The sequence below is a fragment of the Oncorhynchus keta genome, chromosome 21 (assembly GCF_023373465.1).
Source record: "Oncorhynchus keta strain PuntledgeMale-10-30-2019 chromosome 21, Oket_V2, whole genome shotgun sequence".
In the NCBI taxonomy this organism is placed as follows: Eukaryota; Metazoa; Chordata; class Actinopteri; order Salmoniformes; family Salmonidae; genus Oncorhynchus; species Oncorhynchus keta.
In genome coordinates, this window is record NC_068441.1 from 53,149,421 (window position 1) to 53,173,123 (window position 23,703).

The 23,703-nt window shown below is 40.9% G+C and overlaps 1 protein-coding gene and 1 long non-coding RNA gene across 3 annotated transcripts; both read right to left on the reverse strand.

The window, feature by feature from the left end:
- Window positions 1-282: 282 nt before the first annotated feature.
- On the reverse strand, window positions 283-9,339 carry ube2j2 (ubiquitin-conjugating enzyme E2, J2 (UBC6 homolog, yeast)). 2 transcript variants are annotated; one of them, XR_008074849.1, is made up of 8 exons: window positions 9,175-9,339; window positions 8,126-8,273; window positions 7,626-7,666; window positions 7,151-7,253; window positions 5,915-6,053; window positions 2,604-2,684; window positions 516-1,347; window positions 283-475 (listed from the first exon to the last, which is right to left on the reverse strand). XR_008074849.1 is itself a non-coding variant. In XM_052474225.1 (7 exons), the coding sequence occupies exons 2-7, from the start codon at window positions 8,254-8,256 to the stop codon at window positions 1,063-1,065; spliced, it is 780 nt and encodes a 259-aa protein (XP_052330185.1). In that variant the 5' UTR covers window positions 8,257-8,273; window positions 9,175-9,339; the 3' UTR covers window positions 283-1,062. The 2 variants fall into 2 exon arrangements, 1 of the variants encoding a protein (XP_052330185.1); XM_052474225.1 differs by having other exon boundaries at window positions 283-1,347.
- A 3,798-nt stretch (window positions 9,340-13,137) lies between these two features.
- LOC127910429 (uncharacterized) lies at window positions 13,138-15,079 on the reverse strand. The gene is made up of 3 exons (XR_008074850.1): window positions 14,217-15,079; window positions 13,970-14,059; window positions 13,138-13,939 (listed from the first exon to the last, which is right to left on the reverse strand). It is a non-coding gene; the product is annotated as an uncharacterized LOC127910429 (long non-coding RNA).
- Between the last annotated feature and the right edge of the window lie 8,624 nt (window positions 15,080-23,703).

Below are 23,703 nucleotides of genomic sequence, written 5' to 3' on the forward strand. Positions count from 1 at the left end.
AAAAAAAGGCCAGCATTGCCGGTGATTAAAACGGGCCAAACCTGCGAGTCGTGTATGTGGTTTCAACCAGACCGGATGATAAATGAAGCGTGACAATGGTATTATGAACACATGCTGAAGAAGACACCCAGAGGGGAGGGGGGGGGGGTCAGCCATTTTGGGAGAAAGCCACAGACAGACTGACTGAGCCAGTGTCCCAAATGTGACAACGGATTTAGGACTCAGTCCCGAAAACCTGGGGGGGTTCGGGACTGAGTCCTAAATCCGTTGTCACTGTGTGTGTTTAGCAAATACATCAAGGTAGATCTCTACGTGTCCCAGATCTTACTTAAAAGCCAGGGTTTCATTGACATTATATTACACAGACTCCTTCCTGTGTGTTTCTCAGGACATCTGGGGGGGGGGTGGAGTCCGTCTTACCTGTCTAAGGTGACACAGGACAGAAGGGCAACACTTACCCCAAGTGAGTCTGAACCTTGTTTCCCGGGCAACACTTACCCCAAGTGAGTCTGAACCTTGTTTCCCGGGCAACACTTACCCCAAGTGAGTCTGAACCTTGTTTCCCGGGCAACAGAGGGCTATCTATCCCCACTTAAGACATACTTTGTGGAACTGGAAAACAGGCAGAATGAAAACATGGTTCCAAAAATCCACATTATTTTTTTTTTTCTCTTTCTTTTTTCTTTCCACAGGGACCCACCAATATGGCGGTGACAATAGATTGAAAATGTATCTAGCACACGGAACACTAACAACACAGTGGCTTCAGAGTAAACAGGCAGAGAAGAACAATGAAAAATGTTCTGAGCCAGCGGTCAACCCATGAGCCAAGCACTTCTTCTACCACCTGGTATTAGGTCATAACCACCGAAAGCACAGAGTGGATCAACAACCGTGATCCCAAACAACCCTGTCCCAGTCTCCCCCCTCCCCACCTAAACCCCCCGCCCCTGCTTCTTCATCCCTCCTTCGGGGGGGTGGCTCAGAATTTCTATCAATAATGTGTTTAAATCATACAATTGTCCTGTAGCTGACCCTCTGCTCTCCTTCATCTCTCCTCTCTCACTCCTGGGCGATGCTCCGCAGCACGTACTTCACCGTGTAGGCAAACGCTGCGAACCCTACAATCACAAACAGGTTGGCCAAGGCGCCGCCCAGCAGTCCGTGGTTCCGATTGGCCTGCTGGAGGCCGGGGGCGGGGTTAGCGGGGCCCAGAGGGCCGTGGCCTCCGTTGAGGGCGGGGATTCCGTAGTTGCCGTGTTGAGGGTCGCCGTCAGGAACCACGTCGGGGAGGGGGAGGGGACGGGCACTCAACTCCTCCTGGGCCTTCTGTTTCTGCTTTATCTCCTGGAGAAAGAGGGAGGGATGGAGAGAGATTGAGGGAGGGATGGACAGGGGAGAAAGGATAGAGAGATAGAGGAGGCAGAAATGGAACAGGGACGGACGGAGCAGGGAGGACCGACCGACGGGTGGAGCAGGGTGACGACGGACGACGGGTGGATCAGGGACGACGGGTGGATCAGGGACGACGGGTGGGGCAGGGACGACGGGTGGGGCAGGGACGACGGGTGGGCAGGGTGGAAGGGTGGAGCAGGGTGGAAGGGTGGGGCAGGGACGACGGGTGGGGCAGGGACGACGGGTGGATCAGGGACGACGGGTGGATCAGGGACGACGGGTGGATCAGGGACGACGGGTGGATCAGGGACGACGGGTGGATCAGGGATGATGGATGGAAAAGAGCCAGTAGTCAGGGAGAGACGTGGAAGTGGAAAAAGGATGAAAGCCTGCAGTCAAAATAAGCCAGTAATAGAATCCGCTCAGTGGATGAAATTGTGATCTCGTGTCGGGTTTCCCCACAGTGAATCAGCTGTAGAGCTAGCAGCAAAAACCAGAACGTGTACCCAGGGGGGCCCGAGGTTCACAAATACTGCTCTAGTATATGCTGCTTTTTAGTTTAGTCATAGCATTATCCGTCTTTAGTTTATTGTCATAGTATTATCAGTATTTAATATTATCAGTCTTTAGTTTATTGTCATAGCATTATCAGTCTTTAGTGTATTGTCATAGTATTATCAGTATTTAATATTATCAATCTTTAGTTTATTGTCATAGCATTATCAGTCTTTGACAATAAACTATAGTATTATCAGTCTTTAGTGTATTGTCATAGTATTATCAGTATTTAGTGTATTTAATATTATCAGTCTTTAGTGTATTGTCATAGTATTATCAGTATTTAGTGTATTTAATATTATCAGTCTTTAGTTTATTGTCATAGTATTATCAGTATTTAGTGTATTGTCATCAGTATTTAGTGTATTGTCATAGTATTATCAGTATTTAGTGTATTTAATATTATCAGTATTTAGTGTATTGTCATAGTATTATCAGTATTTAGTGTATTTAATATTATCAGTATTTAGTGTATTTAATATTATCAGTCTAGTGTACTGTCATAGTATTATCAGTCTTTAGTGTATCGTCATAGTTGTGGTATCCGTCTTTAGTTTATTTAGTATTATCAGTCTTTAGTTTGTCATAGTTATGGTATCAGTCTTTGTTATGGTATCAGTCTTTAGTAAATGATTTCCATGCAGACTCACATCAACGGCATCAGGAAACAATTCACAGAAAACCTTCTCCTTTAGGTTGAAAGCCAAGCTCTGGGCTGACAGCTGTCGTTTCTGGAGGAAATAAACAAAAACACAAGAAATAACCAAAAGAACCAACAATTTGAATTACATTTACATCTTATCCAGAGTGACTTAAAGTTAGAACATTCATCTTAAAGGGATAGCTCGGGATTTTGTCAGAACAGTCATCTTAAAGGGATAGCTCGGGATTTTGTCAGAACAGTCATCTTAAAGGGATAGCTCGGGATTTTGTCAGAACAGTCATCTTAAAGGGATAGCTCGGGATTTTGTCAGAACAGTCATCTTAAAGGGATAGCTCGGGATTTTGTCAGAACAGTCATCTTAAAGGGATAGCTCGGGATTTTGTCAGAACAGTCATCTTAAAGGGATAGCTCGGGATTTTGTCAGAACAGTCATCTTAAAGGGATAGAAATTCAATGTAGCGGGATTTTTCAGTCATCTAAAGCCAATGCTAACTGGCGTTAGCGCAATGAGTGTTAGTCTACAGGAACAGCTATACAGACAAAAGTATTCAGACCCCTTGAATTTCCATATTTTGTTAAGTTACAACCTAAAATGGATTAAATATGAATCCTGAATCATTCTAAACACAATACCCCATAATGGAAAAGCGAACACAGGTTTTTTAAAATGTTAACGTTTATTAAAAATAAATAACTGAAATACCTTATTTACGTAAGTATTCAGACCCTTTTGCTATGAGACTCGAAATTGAGCTCCAGTGCATCCTGTTTCCATTGATTATCCTTGAGAGGTTTCTACAACTTGACTAGAGTCCACTTATGGTAAATTCAATTGATACGACAGGATTTGGAAAAGCACACACACCAGTCTATATAAGGTTCCACAGTTGACAGTGCACGTAAGAGAAAAAAAAAACAAGCCACGAGGTCGAAGGAATTGTTCGTAGAGCCCCGAGACAGGATTGTGTCGAGGCACAGATCTGGAGAAGGGTAACAAAAATATTTCTGCTGCATTGAAGGTTCCCAAGAAGAGTTTGGAACCCCCAAGACTCTTTTTTCAGACAGTCCCTGTCAGGGTGTAGTAGTAGTAGTAGCTAGGGGCTTATTTCAGACAGTCCCTGTCAGGGTGTAGTAGTAGTAGTAGCTAGGGGCTTATTTCAGACAGTCCCTGTCAGGGTGTAGTAGTAGTAGTAGCTAGGGGCTTATTTCAGACAGTCCCTGTCAGGGTGTAGTAGTAGTAGTAGCTTATTTCAGACAGTCCCTGTCAGGGTGTAGTAGTAGTAGTAGTAGTAGCTTGGGGCTTATTTCAGACAGTCACTGTCAGGGTGTAGTAGTAGTAGTAGCTTGGGGCTTATTTCAGACAGTCCCTGTCAGGGTGTACTAGTAGCTAGGGGCTTATTTCAGACAGTCCCTGTCAGGGTGTAGCAGTAGTAGTAGTAGCTAGGGGCTTATTTCAGACAGTCCCTGTCAGGGTGTAGCAGTAGTAGTAGCTAGGGGCTTATTTCAGACAGTCCCTGTCAGGGTGTAGTAGTAGTAGTAGCTTGGGGCTTATTTCAGACAGTCCCTGTCAGGGTGTAGCAGTAGTAGTAGCTAGGGGCTTATTTCAGACAGTCCCTGTCAGGGTGTAGTAGTAGTAGTAGCTTGGGGCTTATTTCAGACAGTCCCTGTCAGGGTGTAGTAGTAGTAGTAGTAGCAGTAGTAGTAGCTTGGGGCTTATTTCAGACAGTCCCTGTCAGGGTGTAGCAGTAGCTAGGGGCTTATTTCAGACAGTCCCTGTCAGGGTGTAGTAGTAGCAGTAGTAGTAGCTAGGGGCTTATTTCAGACAGTCCCTGTCAGGGTGTAGCAGTAGTAGTAGTAGTAGCAGTAGTAGTAGCTAGGGGCTTATTTCAGACAGTCCCTGTCAGGGTGTAGTAGTAGTAGTAGCTTGGGGCTTATTTCAAGACAGTCCCTGTCAGGGTGTAGCAGTAGTAGTAGTAGTAGTAGCTAGGGGATTATTTCAGACAGTCCCTGTCAGGGTGTAGTAGTAGTAGTAGCTTGGGGCTTATTTCATACAGTCCCTGTCAGGGTGTAGTAGTAGTAGCTAGGGGCTTATTTCAGACAGTCCCTGTCAGGGTGTAGCAGTAGTAGTAGTAGTAGTAGTAGTAGCTAGGGGCTTATTTCAGACAGTCCCTGTCAGGGTGTAGTAGTAGTAGTAGCTTGGGGCTTATTTCATACAGTCCCTGTCAGGGTGTAGTAGTAGTAGTAGCAGCTTGGGGCTTATTTCAGACAGTCCCTGTCAGGGTGTAGTAGTAGTAGCTAGGGGCTTATTTCAGACAGTCCCTGTCAGGGTGTAGTAGTAGTAGCTTGGGGCTTATTTCAGACAGTCCCTGTCAGGGTGTAGTAGTAGTAGCTAGGGGCTTATTTCAGACAGTCCCTGTCAGGGTGTAGTAGTAGTAGCTAGGGGCTTATTTCAGACAGTCCCTGTCAGGGTGTAGCAGTACATTTACATTTAAGTCATTTAGCAGACGCTCTTATCCAGAGCGACTTACAAATTAGTAGTAGTAGTAGCTAGGGGCTTATTTCAGACAGTCCCTGTCAGGGTGTAGCAGTAGTAGTAGCTAGGGGCTTATTTCAGACAGTCCCTGTCAGGGTGTAGCAGTAGTAGTAGTAGTAGCTAGGGGCTTATTTCAGACAGTCCCTGTCAGGGTGTAGTAGTAGTAGCTAGGGGCTTATTTCAGACAGTCCCTGTCAGGGTGTAGCAGTAGTAGTAGTAGTAGCTAGGGGCTTATTTCAGACAGTCCCTGTCAGGGTGTAGCAGTAGTAGTAGTAGTAGCTAGGGGCTTATTTCAGACAGTCCCTGTCAGGGTGTAGCAGTAGTAGTAGTAGCTTTGACCTGGTTGATTATGTCACACACCGTTGTGCCACATTTATGAACCCTTTATAAAACCATGACATATGGTTATAGATGCTTCGTAACATGTTTATGTAGTGCTTACGAAGGCTTTATAAGCTGAATGTAATAATGGTCTAATATTAAAAAAGGGACAATCGTCCATTGCTACATCAAGTTTTTAAAAACCTCTTAAATGAACGATATATATAGCCATTGATTGTTGAAGAATATAACTTTATACTGTAAAGGCTTTCATTCAACTGTTGTGCCCCATCAGAACCCAAATAGAAGGTGGTTTTTAACTCCATTGTTTGTAAACAATAGAATTGTATTACACCATGGTTCCAAATCCTTTTGATCTCAAGGATGGATCCCTTGTATCCATAGCCCCTGTCTAATCAATGACATTGTCAATCTGAACTCACAGTGTAGTCAGAGGTCTCGATGCTGCCCAGAGTAGGGCCTTTCTCCACCATGAAGCTGAGCAGACCAGTCAGGATGGTGGAGACGGACCAGGCTGGGTTCCACGTGTCCGGGTGGAAATCAGTGATGGACAGGCATAACCTGGGGGGGGGGGGAAGAGATTCAGCGTGACACACTCAGTCACCGCAGCACTCAGGAAATGACAGCATGAAAAACAGATGCAATGATTGAACAGAAAATACCGTAGTTCCATAGTTTAAAACCCTGAGATTAAATGACATCCATTTAGGATATGTACTTAATTGTGTTAGTAGGGTTGGGGTCAATTCAATTTCAATTCAGGATGTACACTGAAATTCCTATTTTAATTCTCTTCAATGAGGACAATATGGAATTTGGTTTATTTTCTGAATTTCCTGGAATTGACCCCAGCCCTGGTTCAATAACATCTTCTGGGTAATTCAATCAATCAAATGTAGTTTTTAAAAGCCTTTTTAGTTGTCACATGTGCTTTCCAGATACCCAGCCTAAAACCTCAGAGAGCAAGCAATCCAGAAGCACAGTGGCTAGAAAAAAATCCCTAGAAAAGCAGGAACCTAGGAAGAAACCTAGAGAGGAAACTAGAGAGGAAACTAGAGAGGAAACTAGAGAGGAAACTAGAGAGGAAACTAGAGAGGAAACTAGAGAGGAAACTAGAGAGGAAACTAGAGAGGAAACTAGAGAGGAACCTAGAGAGGAACCTAGAGAGGAACCTAGAGAGGAACCTAGAGAGGAACCTAGAGAGGAACCTAGAGAGGAACCTAGAGAGGAACCTAGAGAGGAACCTAGAGAGGAACCTAGAGAGGAACCTAGAGAGGAACCTAGAGAGGAACCTAGAGAGGAACCTAGAGAGGAACCTCTAGGAAGACAACTAGAGGAACCTAGGAAGAAAACTAGAGAGGAATCAGGCTCTGGCAGGTTGCCAGTCCTCTTCTGGCTGTACCGGGTATAGAGGAACCAGGCTCTGACAGGTTACCAGTCCTCTTCTGGCTGTACCGGGTATAGAGGAGCCAGGTTCTGAGATAGAAAGACTCCCTAGATAAGGCAGAAATCTAGAGAGGAGCCAGGGGGAAAACCCCTAGAAAAGGGAGGAACCGAGAGAGGAACCGAGAGAGGAACCGAGAGAGGAACCGAGAGAGGAACCGAGAGAGGAACCCAGGGAAAAACTCCCTAGAATGTGATTTTAATTTGATTCTTACCGTGTGTTACACTTAAATCTCCCGTTAGGTGTGATCATGTAGATGCTGGGTGGTTTAAAGGGGAAGTCCCGAGGGAATATTAGTTTGCCATGATAATATCCCCCTGTGGAACAAAGAATCAAGAAATTCAATAAATTCAATTACAATATACTGTAACAACAATATTGTCAATTTAGTCAGACACAGAATTTAAAAAAAGTCAAAAATAACACCAGTTAGTATGAGAATTTAAAATCAGGGCTCTCCAAACCTGTTCCTGGAGAGATACCATCCTATAGGTTTTCACCTCAAACTTAATCTAGAGCACCTAATTCTAATAATTTGCTGGTTGAGGAGATGTATCAGGCTAGTTTACAACTGGGCTTGGAGCAAAAACCTACAGGAGGTTAGCTTTCCAGGAACTGGGTTAGAGAGCCTCAATTTAAAGTGATATTATTCAGAGTACTGTACTATATGTAAAAGTGCATTTATCTACCTTCGTATGGGGTTTTCTCAGGACCTCGAACAACATAGTGCCTGGAGAGAGAGGGGGGGGGGATCACATCATGGAAAACTCAATTGGTGAACAACTAAGAAAACCCATGACTGATTTGGCTAACAACAAGTGTACTATTTATTCATACTATAAAAGATCCTGTTCATTCATCACATTCTCTAGAGACCTCGGGTGCATCAATAGTCAGATTCACAGCAAACAATCACCATCCTCCAGTATTTTCACCAATCCTGTTTTCATATCAGTGCAGATGAAGGAGAGAAAGAGAGAAGAGACCAGGCGAGGATTGAAAGGTATTGAGACTCAGCTCTTAAAAATCCTGGGCCCATATTAAAAAAAGCATCAGAGTAGGAGTTCTGATATAGGATCAGACCCCCCTTTCTAGATCATAATGAATAAGTAATGCCCAGGGGGACCTGATCCTAGATCAGCACTCCTCCTCTGAGAGGCTCTATCGATATGTGAGAGCGAGACCTTACCATTCGAGGATGTTGGATGGTAGGGGTTCAGCACAGATGTAAGGCACAGGGTCTTTCTTTATCCTGAGGTAGTCCTGCTTTAGTCTCTGGGTGGCTGTGGTCGGTGCCCTCTTATTCCCGTGGTTGTTCATCTACAGGCAGAGAGTTCCTTAGACAGACAGACACACACAGTTCATTAGAAATTACAATACATCATTAATCATCTTTACAAGGATTAGATTAACTGACTGTGTATTAATCCGTTTTCCTTTGAGTCATGGATTAAACATATAAAAAAAATACTAGCTCACACCTCATCTTGAAGCAGGTGACTTGGGACCCAAATTATCATAAGAAGCAGGTCACACACACACACACACACACACACACACACACACACACCTGATACGAATTAACAGGATTTGTTAGGTCGCCAACTAACTTGATTGGCATAATCAGTACCTGAATTCTAAATGACATGATATCGGATGCTGCTCATTGACATGTATATGGTACTTGATGAACAATCGAAACCAAGTAATGATCAACGAGACGAGGGAGTTTACGGTCTTACGTACCTGGAAATATCGCAATTTTTAGATAAATTAGCTAGGAAAGTAAACCAACCGAGAGGGGGGGATTTATTAATCCTACATGTAGCTAGCAGACACATACTGTATCTCCATGGGTTGGAGGCTAACGTTAGCTCTGACTGAGTGCTGGTTAGGTAACCGGAAAACCGAAAAAAACAAATATATATATATTTCCAGCGTCAAGGTTACGCGTGGTTCGCTGAAAACCTCCGATTATAAACAACTCGGGTATTAAACTATTAAAAACGTTGTGCTAGCTACTTTAATCAGCTGCTTGCCACGAACCTAGATAGCTAACTGGTCAATTAAAATAAAATGGACCGATAGGAAGAAACGGCTGGCTAGCAGCTAATGCTATCGCTGTAAGTAGCTAGGCCGTTGCGTCGACATTATTAGCTAGCTAGCTAACGTTAGCCTCTAAACAAAACAACAACAAACAAAAAACTGAACAGAAATCATTCGATTAGAGAAATATACCTATTTCTTCGTGGAAAGACTCGATGGTGAGTCGTTTTTTTTTCTTCCACAAATCGTGAATGCGGGCTACTAAAAAAAAAATAAACCACCGACGTGTTGGGACTATTAACGTTATTCTGCCAGCAGCACAAACAATGAACTTTTATTTTTATATTTATTTTGTTGCACCGGTGACGTCTCAATCAAATACTTCCGCCGACGTCGTCCTTCCGCATCTGTGATGGTGGGAGATTGTCAATTGTTTATAATCTAAATATACTGGTGTTCCCTCATGTACTTTCTATATTGATTAATTGTTGGTAAATATATATATACATAAATAAATTAAAATAAATTTAAAAAAGGTGGCAGAGCCAGGAGTTGTGTTGTGTCAGACCATGAGACATGTTTTGTGTCGCACTGCTTTGCTTTATTCTTGGCCAGGTCCCAGTTGTAAATGAGAACTTGTTCTCGACTAGCCTACTTGGTTAAATGAAGGTGAAATAAATAAATAAAATGATAAAAACTATTATGACTCCCCGACTGTGGAAAGATGATTCTCACGAACATGATGGTGTTCTCCGTTTTGTTTTATGGCCATGGGACTTTTCTGAAGTAGGTACATCCAATCTGCCAACCTCTGAACCATCTGGGCTACACACTCCGTGGAAAGGGGAGTCTCTCACGAACACTTACATGTCGGTTGTTTTGCTCTAGGATCCTTACAAGACTAGTCTGAAGGTAGCCAGGTACCAGTTGAAGAAAATTAATTTAAGTATATATGGAGGTAGTTTAGTGCCTAAAATAAGGGGTTAAATACATAACCAAAACAATAACATATTTCCTGATCTTTTATCTCTCAGATATAGAACAGAGACTTCAGAACAAACTTCCTTTAGATGTTTTGGAGGAACTATCTGTTTATCCATGTAAAAATGATAAAACATTTTTAAGGTGTTTGCGATGATGTGAAAAGCAGTTGTACCGCATCCGTAAAAAAACAAAAAATCGATATACCCAGTTTAGCATGTCTTTGCAGGGGACTCTTATATATATATATACATAACGTCATCGTGCTGCCAGCATAATATCCTGCTGCTAGGTGAACGGTAATCGCTTCGCATGCGCGTTTCACTATGTCTAATCCACATGACCTCTGCACTTGTTGTTACAATGTTGTCACCACAGTTATAAACTCATTGTGCAATAGTTACATTGCAACAGTAAAAAAAATATATAATTTATCCAAACAAATTGAATCATATTTGCAAAAATATTTACTTATAGTTTTACAATTTGATTAATACAAATAAACTATGTGTAATCCAGAGCAAAGCGTGTAAAGTGTACAAATAGTCTATTTAGAGTTAATTTAACATCATTTTGTCATTCTAAATCGTTTTTTTCCCCTTCTTCTTCATAAGTAAAGGATCTGACTGAATAAAACACACTAAATGTATGCATCTTGTGTTTTATATATAACATGTTGTGCTCTGTGAATAAAGGTCAATCAATGTTAGTTGTTAATTGAGGTGTGTCACTTGACCCAGAATGAGAATACTATTCAACTATTCAACTGTAATTATTATTGTTCTAATAGAGGCTTGTGGTATTTGACGATATACAGGCCTGTTATTCAGGGAGGATTTATAGGTTAGGCGAACACTATTTTCATGCTACTTTAATACCGAAGTGACTTTATTGTAGCAGGTTAGGATTAATTACGTAGCATGTTAGGAGAATTAACGTGACCGGTTAGGAGGTTAAGATTAGGAAAAGGGTTAGGGTTAGCAAAAATGCTTTTCTAACCTAATGTGAAAATCCCTTTGTATCGAAAGTGGCGTGAAAAGAGTGTAGGATACGCTACTTCATGGTACTGTGACAAGGTAGGAACCATGGTTTCGGGTCGATGTTTCCCAGGGGACTAATTAGTGGTGAACATGCAAAGTGCGTATAAAACCACCTCTTTTCTGCAGGATGAGAGCATTTTCTTGTACCTGAAAGTGTGTTTTGAGGACTAAACTGTCTTTCTTGAAGATAATTATTTAGGGGTGGTTGATTGTACTAAGGTATATGTTGACTTTGATTATCAGTGTTTGTTTGTTCAACTTTGACAACATTTAATATTACATTGTGTAAATGTATACCACTGTAATAAAATGTATTTATGTTTCAGACTGTTTTTCGTATAAATGGACCTAGAACCTTTGGTACGATACATTCTTCTTCTCCTCCTTCTTCTCCTTCTCCCTCTTCTTCTCCTTCTTCTTCTTCTTCTCCTTCTTCTTCTTCTTCTTCTCCTTCTTCTTCTCTTTCTTCTTCTTCTCCTCCTCTTTCTTCTTCTCCTTCTCCCTCTTCTTCTCCTTCTTCTTCTTCTTCTTCTTCTTCTCCTTCTTCTTCTCTTTCTTCTTCTTCTCTTTCTTCTTCTTCTCCTCCTCTTTCTTCTTCTTCTTCTCCTTCTCCTTCTTCTCCTTCTCCTTCTTCTCCTCCTTCTTCTCCTTCTCCTTCTTCTTCTCCTTCTTCTCCTCCTTCTTCTTCTTCATCTCCTTCGTCTTCTCCTTCTTCTTCTTATTCTCTCATTAACAGTGATAGGATGGACAGTTTGGGTATGATCCTAGACATCATCATATATCATTCACTGGGTATGACATGGGTCATGTGTCGGCCTACAAAATTATAGATGACCACCAGAGGGCACTCTCTGCTGTCTTATTAAAAGCGTCTTACAGGGTTAAGTGTCATGCTCAAGGGCACATCAACAGATTTTGTCCGCTCGGGGATTCGAACCAGAAACCTTTCAGGGTTATTGGCCCAATTGCTCGGCTACCCGCCACCATGTATGATGTCTAAATCATTGAACTGTATTAAATAATCCCAATAGAATGTAGAAGAACGACCAACAGACATTTCAATTATTTTAGAGCCCCATTTATTTCCACCTGTTTGTTGCAAAATTACAATTTGTCTGAATATATATATATATTCACACTTTCTATCTTGTATGTAGGACACATTTTATCTGTACTGTATGTGTATTTATTAGGGATCCCCATTAGTTCCTGCCAAGGCAGCAGCTACTCTTCCTGGGGTTTATTATGGATCCCCATTAGTTCCTACCGAGGCAGCAGCTACTCTTCCTGGGGTTTATTATGGATCCCCATTAGTTCCTGCCAAAGCAGCAGCTACTCTTCCTGGGGTTTATTATGGATCCCCATTAGTTCCTGCTGAGGCAACAGCTACTCTTCCTGGGGTTTATAATGGATCCCCATTAGTTCCTGCCGAGGCAACAGCTACTCTTCCTGGGGTTTATTATGGATCCCCATTAGTTCCTGCCGAGGCAGCAGCTACTCTTCCTGGGGTTTATTATGGATCCCCATTAGTTCCTACCGAGGCAGCAGCTACTCTTCCTGGTGTTTATCATGGATCCCCATTAGTTCCTACCGAGGCAGCAGTTACTCTTTCTGGGGTTTATTATGGATCCCCATTAGTTCCTGCCAAGGCAGCAGCTACTCTTCCTGGGGTTTATTATGGATCCCCATTAGTTCCTGCCGAGGCAGCAGCTGCTCTTCCTGGGGTTTATTATGGATACCCATTAGTTCCTGCCGAGGCAGCAGCTGCTCTTCCTGGTGTTTATTATGGATCCCCATTAGTTCCTGCCAAGGCAGCAGCTACTCTTCCTGGGGTTTATAATGGATCCCCATTAGTTCCTGCCGAGGCAACAGCTACTCTTCCTGGGGTTTATTATGGATACCCATTAGATCCTGCCGAGGCAGCAGCTACTCTTCCTGGGGTTTATTATGGATCCCCATTAGTTCCTACCGAGGCAGCAGCTACTCTTTCTGGGGTTTATTATGGATCCCCATTAGTTCCTGCCAAGGCAACAACTACTCTTCCTGGGGTCCAAACACATTAAAGCACATACATTACATATAAAACAAGAGATAAAACAGTACATCAAATAACATTATTACACCACTACATATCTACAGTACAAAATGTTTAATACCACCATACAACAATATCATGTATGCAGTATGCATGTGTGTGTACCTTTGTGTGTGTCTGTACAAACAGTAATATAAATCAAGCATGAATTGAAATGGCTATTTTTCACTCTCCCTAACTAAGGGAACAATCGCCCAATAATAAACTAAAGAAACCTAGCGTTACTCCTTAGTCCAATGACCTTACATGTTCTGTTTAAAGGTGAATCGATCCTCAATTGCAGTACGGTTCTAGAAACATGAATTCCCTCTAAATAATTTCCCAAACACAAAATAAACACTGTACTCCTTTTTAACCGGTTTCAACACAGTTGCAGCCGACAGTATTTTTCAGTGACAACACCGTTTGTCATTTACACACAGGTGTTTGGAGACGCTGACAACTAATTAGCACAGGTAGTCCACCCTGTCTTCGGTATGTTTTCCCTCAACTAGTGCTTAAATGGAGATACGGCCGTGTGTGAACCCTATAAAAGGTGTGTATCAATTTAACCTTAAAAAATAAAGATAAGGTCCTTATGCTTGCAAAACCATACCGCAAACGATGCGTGTTAAATGTTCAGCCTGAGCGTCGCGACTCTTAACAAAACTTTCCCGTACAGAAGACGCCTTCGTCCAATAATGACTCTTGTGTGTAATGCAATGGAACTGAGAGCAATGATCGCATGCTAGGAGAACACCAGGACACCTACTGAAATGTTTATATCAAAACTGATTGAAGAAAAATGGTGGTCATGATGGTGGTGCTCTACCTAAATAGATCTGTCTTGATGGTGCTCTACCTAAAAAGATCTGTCTTGATGGTGCTCTACCTAAATAGATCTGTCTTGATGGTGCTCTACCTAAATAGATCTGTCTTGATGGTGCTCTACCTAAATAGATCTGTCTTGATGGTGCTCTACCTAAATAGATCTGTTTTGATGGTGATGCTCTACCTAAATAGATCTGTCTTGATGGTGGTGCTCTACCTAAATAGATCTGTCTAGATGGTGCTCTACCTAAATATATCTGTCTTGATGGTGCTCTACCTAAAATAGATCTGTCTTGATGGTGCTCTACCTAAATAGATCTGTCTTGATGGTGCTCTACCTAAATAGATCTGTCTTGATGGTGCTCTACCTAAATAGATCTGTTTTGATGGTGATGCTCTACCTAAATAGATCTGTCTTGATGGTGGTGCTCTACCTAAATAGATCTGTCTTGATGGTGCTCTACCTAAATAGATATGTCTTGATGGTTCTCTACCTAAATAGATCTGTCTTGGTGGTGGTTCTCTACCTAAATAGATCTGTCTTGAAGGTGGTGCTCTACCTAAATAGATTTAAGGTGTAGGACACAGAGACTTGTTAGTAAGTCACTTCAGAGTCTGAGTCAAGTTAGGAGTCTTTGACTACCTCAGGCAGTGGCTGAAGTATGTTTTGATGTCATCATGGACTACGTCTGGTAGTTGTTGAAGTGTATTCTCCTCTTTAGCTTCTCGGGCTGGTGGGACGCCATGAGCGAGAACTCCCGAAAGATGTGATATGTTGTGTTACCTGCAAGAGGGGACATTACAATCACAAGGGGGCGCCATTCGGGCACTGTGGCTCCCCAAGGAATAGAGTAGCTTTGGTCCCAGGCATTAGTGTGGCTGTGTGGGTTAGTGAAGGAACAAACACTAACATCCTGGACCAGAGATAGAACTAGAAATAACTTGACTTGATCAGAGGTTCAGACTAGATCACTAGATAGCCCACAGATAATCTGTCACCCCGTGTGGTGTTAAATGAACCCCACTGCTTCAGAGATCCCAGTGTTAGTAAAGCACAGTATCAGGACTAGATCAGAACATCTACTATAGGAAAACTAGAAAAACTGTCAGGTAATTATCAGGATTGTTTTCCATACTTCAGTATGGCACTGGTCTCAAATGATTGGACAGGTATAGATCTGATGCCCTATAGTAATGTAATGCCCTATAGTATTCTATAGTAATGTTCTATAGTTCTAATTCCCTATAGTATTCTATAGTAATGTTCTATAGTTCTAATGCCCTATAGTATTCTATAGTAATGTTCTATAGTTCTAATGCTCTATAGTAATGTTCTATAGTTCTAATTCCCTATAGTATTCTATAGTAATGTTCTATAGTTCTAATGCCCTATAGTATTCTATAGTAATGTTCTATAGTTCTAATTCCCTATAGTATTCTATAGTAATGTTCTATAGTTCTAATGTCCTATAGTATTCTATAGTAATGTTCTATAGAACTAATGCCCTATAGTATTCTATAGTAATGTTCTATAGTCCCTCTAATGCCCTATAGTATTCTATAGTAATGTTCTATAGTTCTAATTCCCTATAGTATTCTATAGTAATGTTCTACAGTTCTAATTCCCTATAGTATTCTATAGTAATGTTCTATAGTTCTAATGCCCTATAGTATTCTATAGTAATGTTCTATAGTTCTAATTCCCTATAGTATTCTATAGTAATGTTCTATAGTTCTAATTCCCTATAGTATTCTATAGTAATGTTCTATAGTTCTAATGCCCTATAGTATTCTATAGTAATGTTCTATAGAGCTAATGCCCTATAGTATTCTATAGTAATGTTCTATAGTTCTAATTCCCTATAGTATTCTATAGTAATGTTCTATAGTTCTAATGCCCTATAGTATTCTATAGTAATGTTCTATAGTTCTAATGCCCTATAGTATTCTATAGTAATGTTCTATAGTTCTAATTCCCTATAGTATTCTATATTAATGTTCTATAGTTCTAATTCCCTATAGTATTCTATAGTAATGTTCTATAGTTCTAATTCCCTATAGTATTCTATAGTAATGTTCTATAGTTCTAATTCCCTATAGTATTCTATAGTAATGTTCTATAGTTCTAATTCCCTATAGTATTCTATAGTAATGTTCTATAGTTCTAATGCCCTATAGTATTCTATAGTAATGTTCTATAGTTCTAATGCCCTATAGTATTCTATAGTAATGTTCTATAGTTCTAATGCCCTATAGTATTCTATAGTAATGTTCTATAGTTCTAATTCCCTATAGTATTCTATAGTAATGTTCTATAGTTCTAATTCCCTACAGTATTCTATATTAATGTTCTATAGTTCTAATGCCCTATAGTATTCTATAGTAATGTTCTATAGTTCTAATGCCCTATAGTATTCTATAGTAATGTTCTATAGTTCTAATTCCCTATAGTATTCTATATTAATGTTCTATAGTTCTAATTCCCTATAGTATTCTATAGTAATGTTCTATAGTTCTAATTCCCTATAGTAATGTTCTATAGTTCTAATGCCCTATAGTATTCTATAGTAATGTTCTATAGTTCTAATTCCCTATAGTATTCTATAGTAATGTTCTATAGTTCTAATGCCCTATAGTATTCTATAGTAATGTTCTATAGTTCTAATGCCCTATAGTATTCTATATTAATGTTCTATAGTTCTAATTCCCTATAGTATTCTATAGTAATGTTCTATAGTTCTAATTCCCTATAGTAATGTTCTATAGTTCTAATTCCCTATAGTATTCTATAGTAATGTTCTATAGTTCTAATGCCCTATAGTATTCTATAGTAATGTTCTATAGTTCTAATTCCCTATAGTATTCTATAGTAATGTTCTATAGTTCTAATTCCCTATAGTATTCTATAGTAATGTTCTATAGTTCTAATTCCCTATAGTATTCTATATTAATGTTATATAGTTCTAATTCCCTACAGTAATGTTCTATAGTTCTAATGCCCTATAGTATTCTATAGTAATGTTCTATAGTTCTAATTCCCTATAGTATTCTATAGTAATGTTCTATAGTTCTAATTCCCTACAGTAATGTTCTATAGTTCTAATTCCCTATAGTATTCTATAGTAATGTTCTATAGTTCTAATTCCCTATAGTATTCTATAGTAATGTTCTATAGTTCTAATTCCCTAAAGTATTCTACATTAATGTTCTATAGTTCTAATTCCCTATAGTATTCTATAGTAATGTTCTATAGTTCTAATTCCCTATAGTATTCTATAGTAATGTTCTATAGTTCTAATTCCCTATAGTATTCTATAGTAATGTTCTATAGTTCTAATTCCCTATAGTATTCTATAGTAATGTTCTATAGTTCTAATTCCCTATAGTATTCTATAGTAATGTTCTATAGTTCTAATTCCCTAAAGTATTCTACATTAATGTTCTATAGTTCTAATTCCCTACAGTAATGTTCTATAGTTCTAATGCCCTACAGTATTCTATAGTAATGTTCTATAGTTCTAATTCCCTATAGTATTCTATAGTAATGTTCTATAGTTCTAATTCCCTATAGTATTCTATAGTAATGTTCTATAGTTCTAATTCCCTATAGTATTCTATAGTAATGTTCTATAGTTCTAATTCCCTATAGTATTCTATAGTAATGTTCTATAGTTCTAATTCCCTATAGTATTCTATAGTAATGTTCTATAGTTCTAATGCCCTATAGTATTCTATAGTAATGTTCTATAGTTCTAATGCCCTATAGTATTCTATAGTAATGTTCTATAGTTCTAATTCCCTATAGTAATGTTCTATAGTTCTAATGTTCTATATGTTCTATAGTTCTTCCCTATAGTATTCTATAGTAATGTTCTATAGTTCTAATTCCCTATAGTATTCTATAGTAATGTTCTATAGTTCTAATTCCCTATAGTATTCTATAGTAATGTTCTATAGTTCTAATTCCCTACAGTAATGTTCTATAGTTCTAATGCCCTATAGTATTCTATAGTAATGTTCTATAGTTCTAATGCCCTATAGTATTCTATAGTAATGTTCTATAGTTCTAATGCCCTATAGTATTCTATAGTAATGTTCTATAGTTCTAATGCCCTATAGTATTCTATAGTAATGTTCTATAGTTCTAATTCCCTAAAGTATTCTATAGTAATGTTCTATAGTTCTAATTCCCTATAGTATTCTATAGTAATGTTCTATAGTTCTAATTCCCTATAGTATTCTATAGTAATGTTCTATAGTTCTAATTCCCTATAGTATTCTATAGTAATGTAGTTCTAATTCCCTATAGTAATGTTCTATAGTTCTAATTCCCTATATTTAATAATGTTCTATAGTTCTAATTCCCTATAGTATTCTATAGTAATGTTCTATAGTTCTAATTCCCTAAAGTATTCTATATTAATGTTCTATAGTTCTAATGCCCTATAGTATTCTATATTAATGTTCTATAGTTCTAATTCCCTATAGTATTCTATAGTAATGTTCTATAGTTCTAATTCCCTATAGTAATGTTCTATAGTTCTAATTCCCTATAGTATTCTATAGTAATGTTCTATAGTTCTAATTCCCTATAGTATTCTATAGTAATGTTCTATAGTTCTAATTCCCTATAGTATTCTATAGTAATGTTCTATAGTTCTAATTCCCTATAGTATTCTATAGTAATGTTCTATAGAGCTAATGCCCTATAGTATTCTATAGTAATGTTCTATAGTTCTAATTCCCTATAGTATTCTATAGTAATGTTCTATAGTTCTAATGCCCTATAGTATTCTATAGTAATGTTCTATAGTTCTAATTCCCTATATTAATGTTCTATAGTTCTAATTCCCTATTGTATTCTATATATAAGCCTGGTGTAGAAACTACATCTCTTCGTTCTTATAGTGTTTTGGAGGTAAGCTTTTAATTCATAATTAATCCATTGGGAGGCACCATTTTGATAACAACCGAAAACAGATATTTATTTTCTCGTTCTCTGGTAAGAAGTTGAGCCAAAAGTGTTACTGGTGAGGTATGTAGACAAACAGCAAAATAAAACCCAATGTGTTTTCAGTCCTGTGGTAAATACTGATGATTTGTAATGATTGTGAAAGCTGGGATAGAACGAGGTCATTGCAATCACCAAACTTCTGAAGCCTACCTCCTTCACAGCTGTCAATGTTTAGAAAAGCGTTGATCCCATTGATAAGCAGAACTAATATTATCACACAGTGGGAAGAGATAGATTAACAACACCAGTGAGGTCACCCAACCAAACTTTCTCCCAAAGCAAGTGTGTTCGCGTGCCTGTTTTGTGTTTGTGTGTTTGTTTGTTTGTGCGTGTTTGTTTGTGTGTGTATGTGTGTGTGTGTGCACACCATTTGAAGAGAGATTGAGGTTCCTTAAATATATGATCGTGTACACCAGTAGGACAGAGAGATGGTCAGAGCTATCTGGGATCCCTGGGACATTCCTATCCTAAACCTAACCTTAGCCCCTACTCTAAACCTAACCTTAGCCCCTACCCTTATCCAAACCTTAGCCCCTACCCTTATCCGAACCTTAGCCCCTACCCTTATCCAAACCTTAGCCCCTACCCTTATCCAAACCTTAGCCCCTGTTCTATTCTAATTCCCCCTTATCCAAACCATAGCCCCTACCCTTATCCGAACCTTAGCCTCTACCCTAAACCTAACCATAGCCCCTACCCTTATCCAAACCATAGCCCCTACCCTTATCCAAACCTTAGCCTCTACCCTTATCCGAACCTTAGCCCCTACCCTAAACCTAACCTTAGCCCCTACCCTAAATCTAACCTTAGCCCCTACCCTTATCCGAACCTTAGCCCCTACCCTTATCCGAACCTTAGCCCCTACCCTTATCCGAACCTTAGCCCCTACCCTTATCCGAACCTTAGCCCCTACCCTTATCCGAACCTTAGCCCCTACCCTTATCCGAACCTTAGCCCCTACCCTTATCCGAACCTTAGCCCCTACCCTGAACTTAACCTTAGCCCCTACCCTAAATCTAACCTTAGCCCCTACCCTGAACTTAACCTTAGCCCCTACCCTAAATCTAACCTTAGCCCCTACCCTGAACTTAACCTTAGCCCCTACCCTTATCCGAACCTTAATAACCCTTTCTTAACCATTTCAACTTCTGATTGGTTAGGGATGTCCCCAAGGATCCCGGATAACATGGACCACAGAGACAGACACCAAACCCCCAAGGCGAGATAGACCATGATGCATCACTCACTCTATCCCGAACACTATCCTTGCGCTTTACCTTCCTGCTGGTCCCCATGGCAACGCCTGTAGCAACGGAAGCAACAACAGTCGTCAGTTTATTGTTTTTCTCAGATAGCAGTCAACAAAACAGAACAAACCTACCTACCTATACAAGGAGTTTTCAAAACATTAAGAACACCTGCACTTTCCATTGCATAGACTGACCAGGTGAAAACATCTGAAACCCTACCTCTTCAAACAGTATCTTAAGTAGCCCAGTGGTTAGAGCACTGGGCCAGTACCCAAAAGGTTGCTGGATCGAATCCCTGAGCTGACAAGGTAAACATCTGTTGTTCTGCCCCTGAGCAAGGCAGTTAACTCACTGTTCCTGGTAGGCTGACAGTTAACCCAGTGTTCCCGGTAGGCTGATAGTTAACCCAGTGTTCCCTGGTAAGGCTGATAGTTAACCCAGTGTTCCCCGGTAGGCTGACAGTTAACCCAGTGTTCCCTGGTAAGGCTGATAGTTAACCCACTGTTCCCCGGTAGGCTGACAGTTAACCCAGTGTTCCCTGGTAAGGCTGATAGTTAACCCAGTGTTCCCTGGTAAGGCTGATAGTTAACCCAGTGTTCCCCGGTAGGCTGACAGTTAACCCAGTATTCCCAGTAGGCTGACAGTTAACCCAGTGTTCCCGGTAAGGCTGATAGTTAACCCACTGTTCCCCGGTAGGCTGACAGTTAACCCAGTGTTCCCTGGTAAGGCTGATAGTTAACCCAGTGTTCCCTGGTAAGGCTGATAGTTAACCCAGTGTTCCCTGGTAAGGCTGATAGTTAACCCAGTGTTCCCGGTAAGGCTGATAGTTAACCCACTGTTCCCCGGTAAGGCTGATAGTTAACCCAGTGTTCCCTGGTAGGCTGACAGTTAACCCAGTGTTCCCCGGTAAGGCTGATAGTTAACCCAGTGTTCCCCGGTAAGGCTGATAGTTAACCCACTGTTCCCCGGTAAGGCTGACAGTCAACCCAGTGTTCCCCGGTAAGGCTGATAGTTAACCCACTGTTCACCGGTAAGGCTGACAGTCAACCCAGTGTTCCCCGGTAAGGCTGATAGTTAACCCAGTGTTCCCCGGTAAGGCTGATAGTTAACCCAGTGTTCCCCGGTAAGGCTGACAGTTAACCCAGTGTTCCCCGTAGGCTGACAGTTAACCCACTGTTCCCGGTAAGGCTGACAGTTAACCCAGTGTTCCCGGTAAGGCTGACAGTTAACCCAGTGTTCCCCGGTAAGGCTGATAGTTAACCCACTGTTCCCGGTAAGGCTGACAGTTAACCCACTGTTCCCGGTAAGGCTGACAGTTAACCCAGTGTTCCCCGGTAAGGCTGACAGTTAACCCACTGTTCCCGGTAGGCTGATAGTTAACCCAGTGTTCCCCGGTAAGGCTGATAGTTAACCCAGTGTTCCCCGGTAAGGCTGACAGTTAACCCACTGTTCCCCGGTAAGGCTGATAGTTAACCCAGTGTTCCCCGGTAGGCTGACAGTTAACCCAGTGTTCCCCGGTAATGCTGATAGTTAACCCACTGTTCCCCGGTAAGGCTGACAGTTAACCCACTGTTCCCCGGTAAGGCTGATAGTTAACCCAGTGTTCCCTGGTAAGGCTGATAGTTAACCCAGTGTTCCCTGGTAAGGCTGATAGTTAACCCAGTGTTCCCCGGTAAGGCTGACAGTTAACCCACTGTTCCCCGGTAAGGCTGATAGTTAACCCACTGTTCCCCGGTAAGGCTGATAGTTAACCCACTGTTCCCCGGTAAGGCTGACAGTTAACCCAGTGTTCCCCGGTAAGGCTGATAGTTAACCCACTGTTCCCGGTAGGCTGATAGTTAACCCACTGTTCCCCGGTAAGGCTGACAGTTAACCCACTGTTCCCCGGTAGGCTGACAGTTAACCCAGTGTTCCCCAGTAAGGCTGATAGTTAACCCAGTGTTAACTGGGCTGAAGACGTGGATGTTGATTAAGGGACCCCCCACAGCCCCTCTCTGATTCAGAGGGGTTGAGTTAAATGCAGAAGACACATTTCAGTTGTACAACAGACTATATATGCCCCTTTTCTCCTCACCTCCCCATAAAATAAAACCTGAATCTTGCACACTCCACCCCCCCCCCCCTTTCTAACTCTGACTTTACTGACAACAACGTTATTGAGGAAAAATATACTTTCTATGACTGTGATATGTGGTTGTCCCACCTAGCTATCTGAAGATGAATGTACTGACTATGACTGTGATATGTGGTTGTCCCACCTAGCTATCTGAAGATGAATGTACTGACTATGACTGTGATATGTGGTTGTCCCACCTAGCTATCTGGAGATGAATGTACTGACTATGACTGTGATATGTGGTTGTCCCACCAAGCTATCTGAAGATGAATGTACTGAATGTAAGTCGCTCTGGATATGAGCATCTGCTAAGTGACAAAAATGTGAATCCAGGTGAAAGCTATGATCCCTTATTGATTTCACTTTCTAAATCCACTTGATATCAGTGAAGATGAAGAGGAGGAGTCCGGTTGAAATAATGATTTTTAAGCCTTGAGACAATTGACACATGGATTGTGTATGTGTGCCATTCGGAGGGTGAAAGGTCAAGACAACAGATTTACGTGTTGTTGAATGTGGTATAGTAGCAGGTGCCAGGCGCACCGGTTTGAGTGTGTCAAGAACTGCAACACTTCCTAATGTTTAGTATACTCAGTGTATGGTGCACTACTTTTGAACTAGGACTAGTGCACTATGTAGGGGAAGAAGAAAAAAAGTAGTGCACTATGTAGGGAATAGGGTGCCATTTGGGAAACAGACAGTGTATTTTTTTCCTCAGAGAAGGAGACAGAAGAGAGTTGGGTATAAGAAAGACCTCTCTGAGATGAGTATATGACCCGTTGATCTGGCTCTAGCTTCATAGGACTGCACTGTGCGTTGTTGAATGCTGAAGGTGTGGTGGTGTGTGTGTTGACGCAGTTACAGTATAGACCAGTGAGTAACGTTCTCCCAACGTTCCAGTAACATTTCAACCGAAAAGTTACGGCAACGTTGAGAGAAGGGTTGTTTACCAGGAGAGAAGACAACAGGAGTCAGAAATGAGGCAGAAGCAGTCCAAGCAAGGTGAGGAGTTCATCAAGAGTTTCTTGGTTTATTCTCTTTATGCATTTTCTTTTTTTTTTAAATCACCATCTCAGTGTTTCTTAAAACCAAGGAACAAAAAGAAAGTTATTCCAAAGATATCCAAATGTAGAGATATTAATACAAGGATGTTTGTTTCCCCAAGTAGGACAGAGAGATAGCTATGTCACAATATTCCAAAAGAGTGCACAGATAGATGTTTGGAAGAAGAGAACAGAATCAGAACAGGTGGCACGGAACAGGCAGGGTTCCGTGGTGGAATGCAGAAGTCAGAGCAGGTGGCACGGAACAGGCAGGGTTCCGTGGTGGAATGCAGAAGTCAGAGCAGGTGGCACGGAACAGGCAGGGTTCCGTGGTGGAATGCGGAAGTCAGAGCAGGCAGTTTGAGTCAAGAG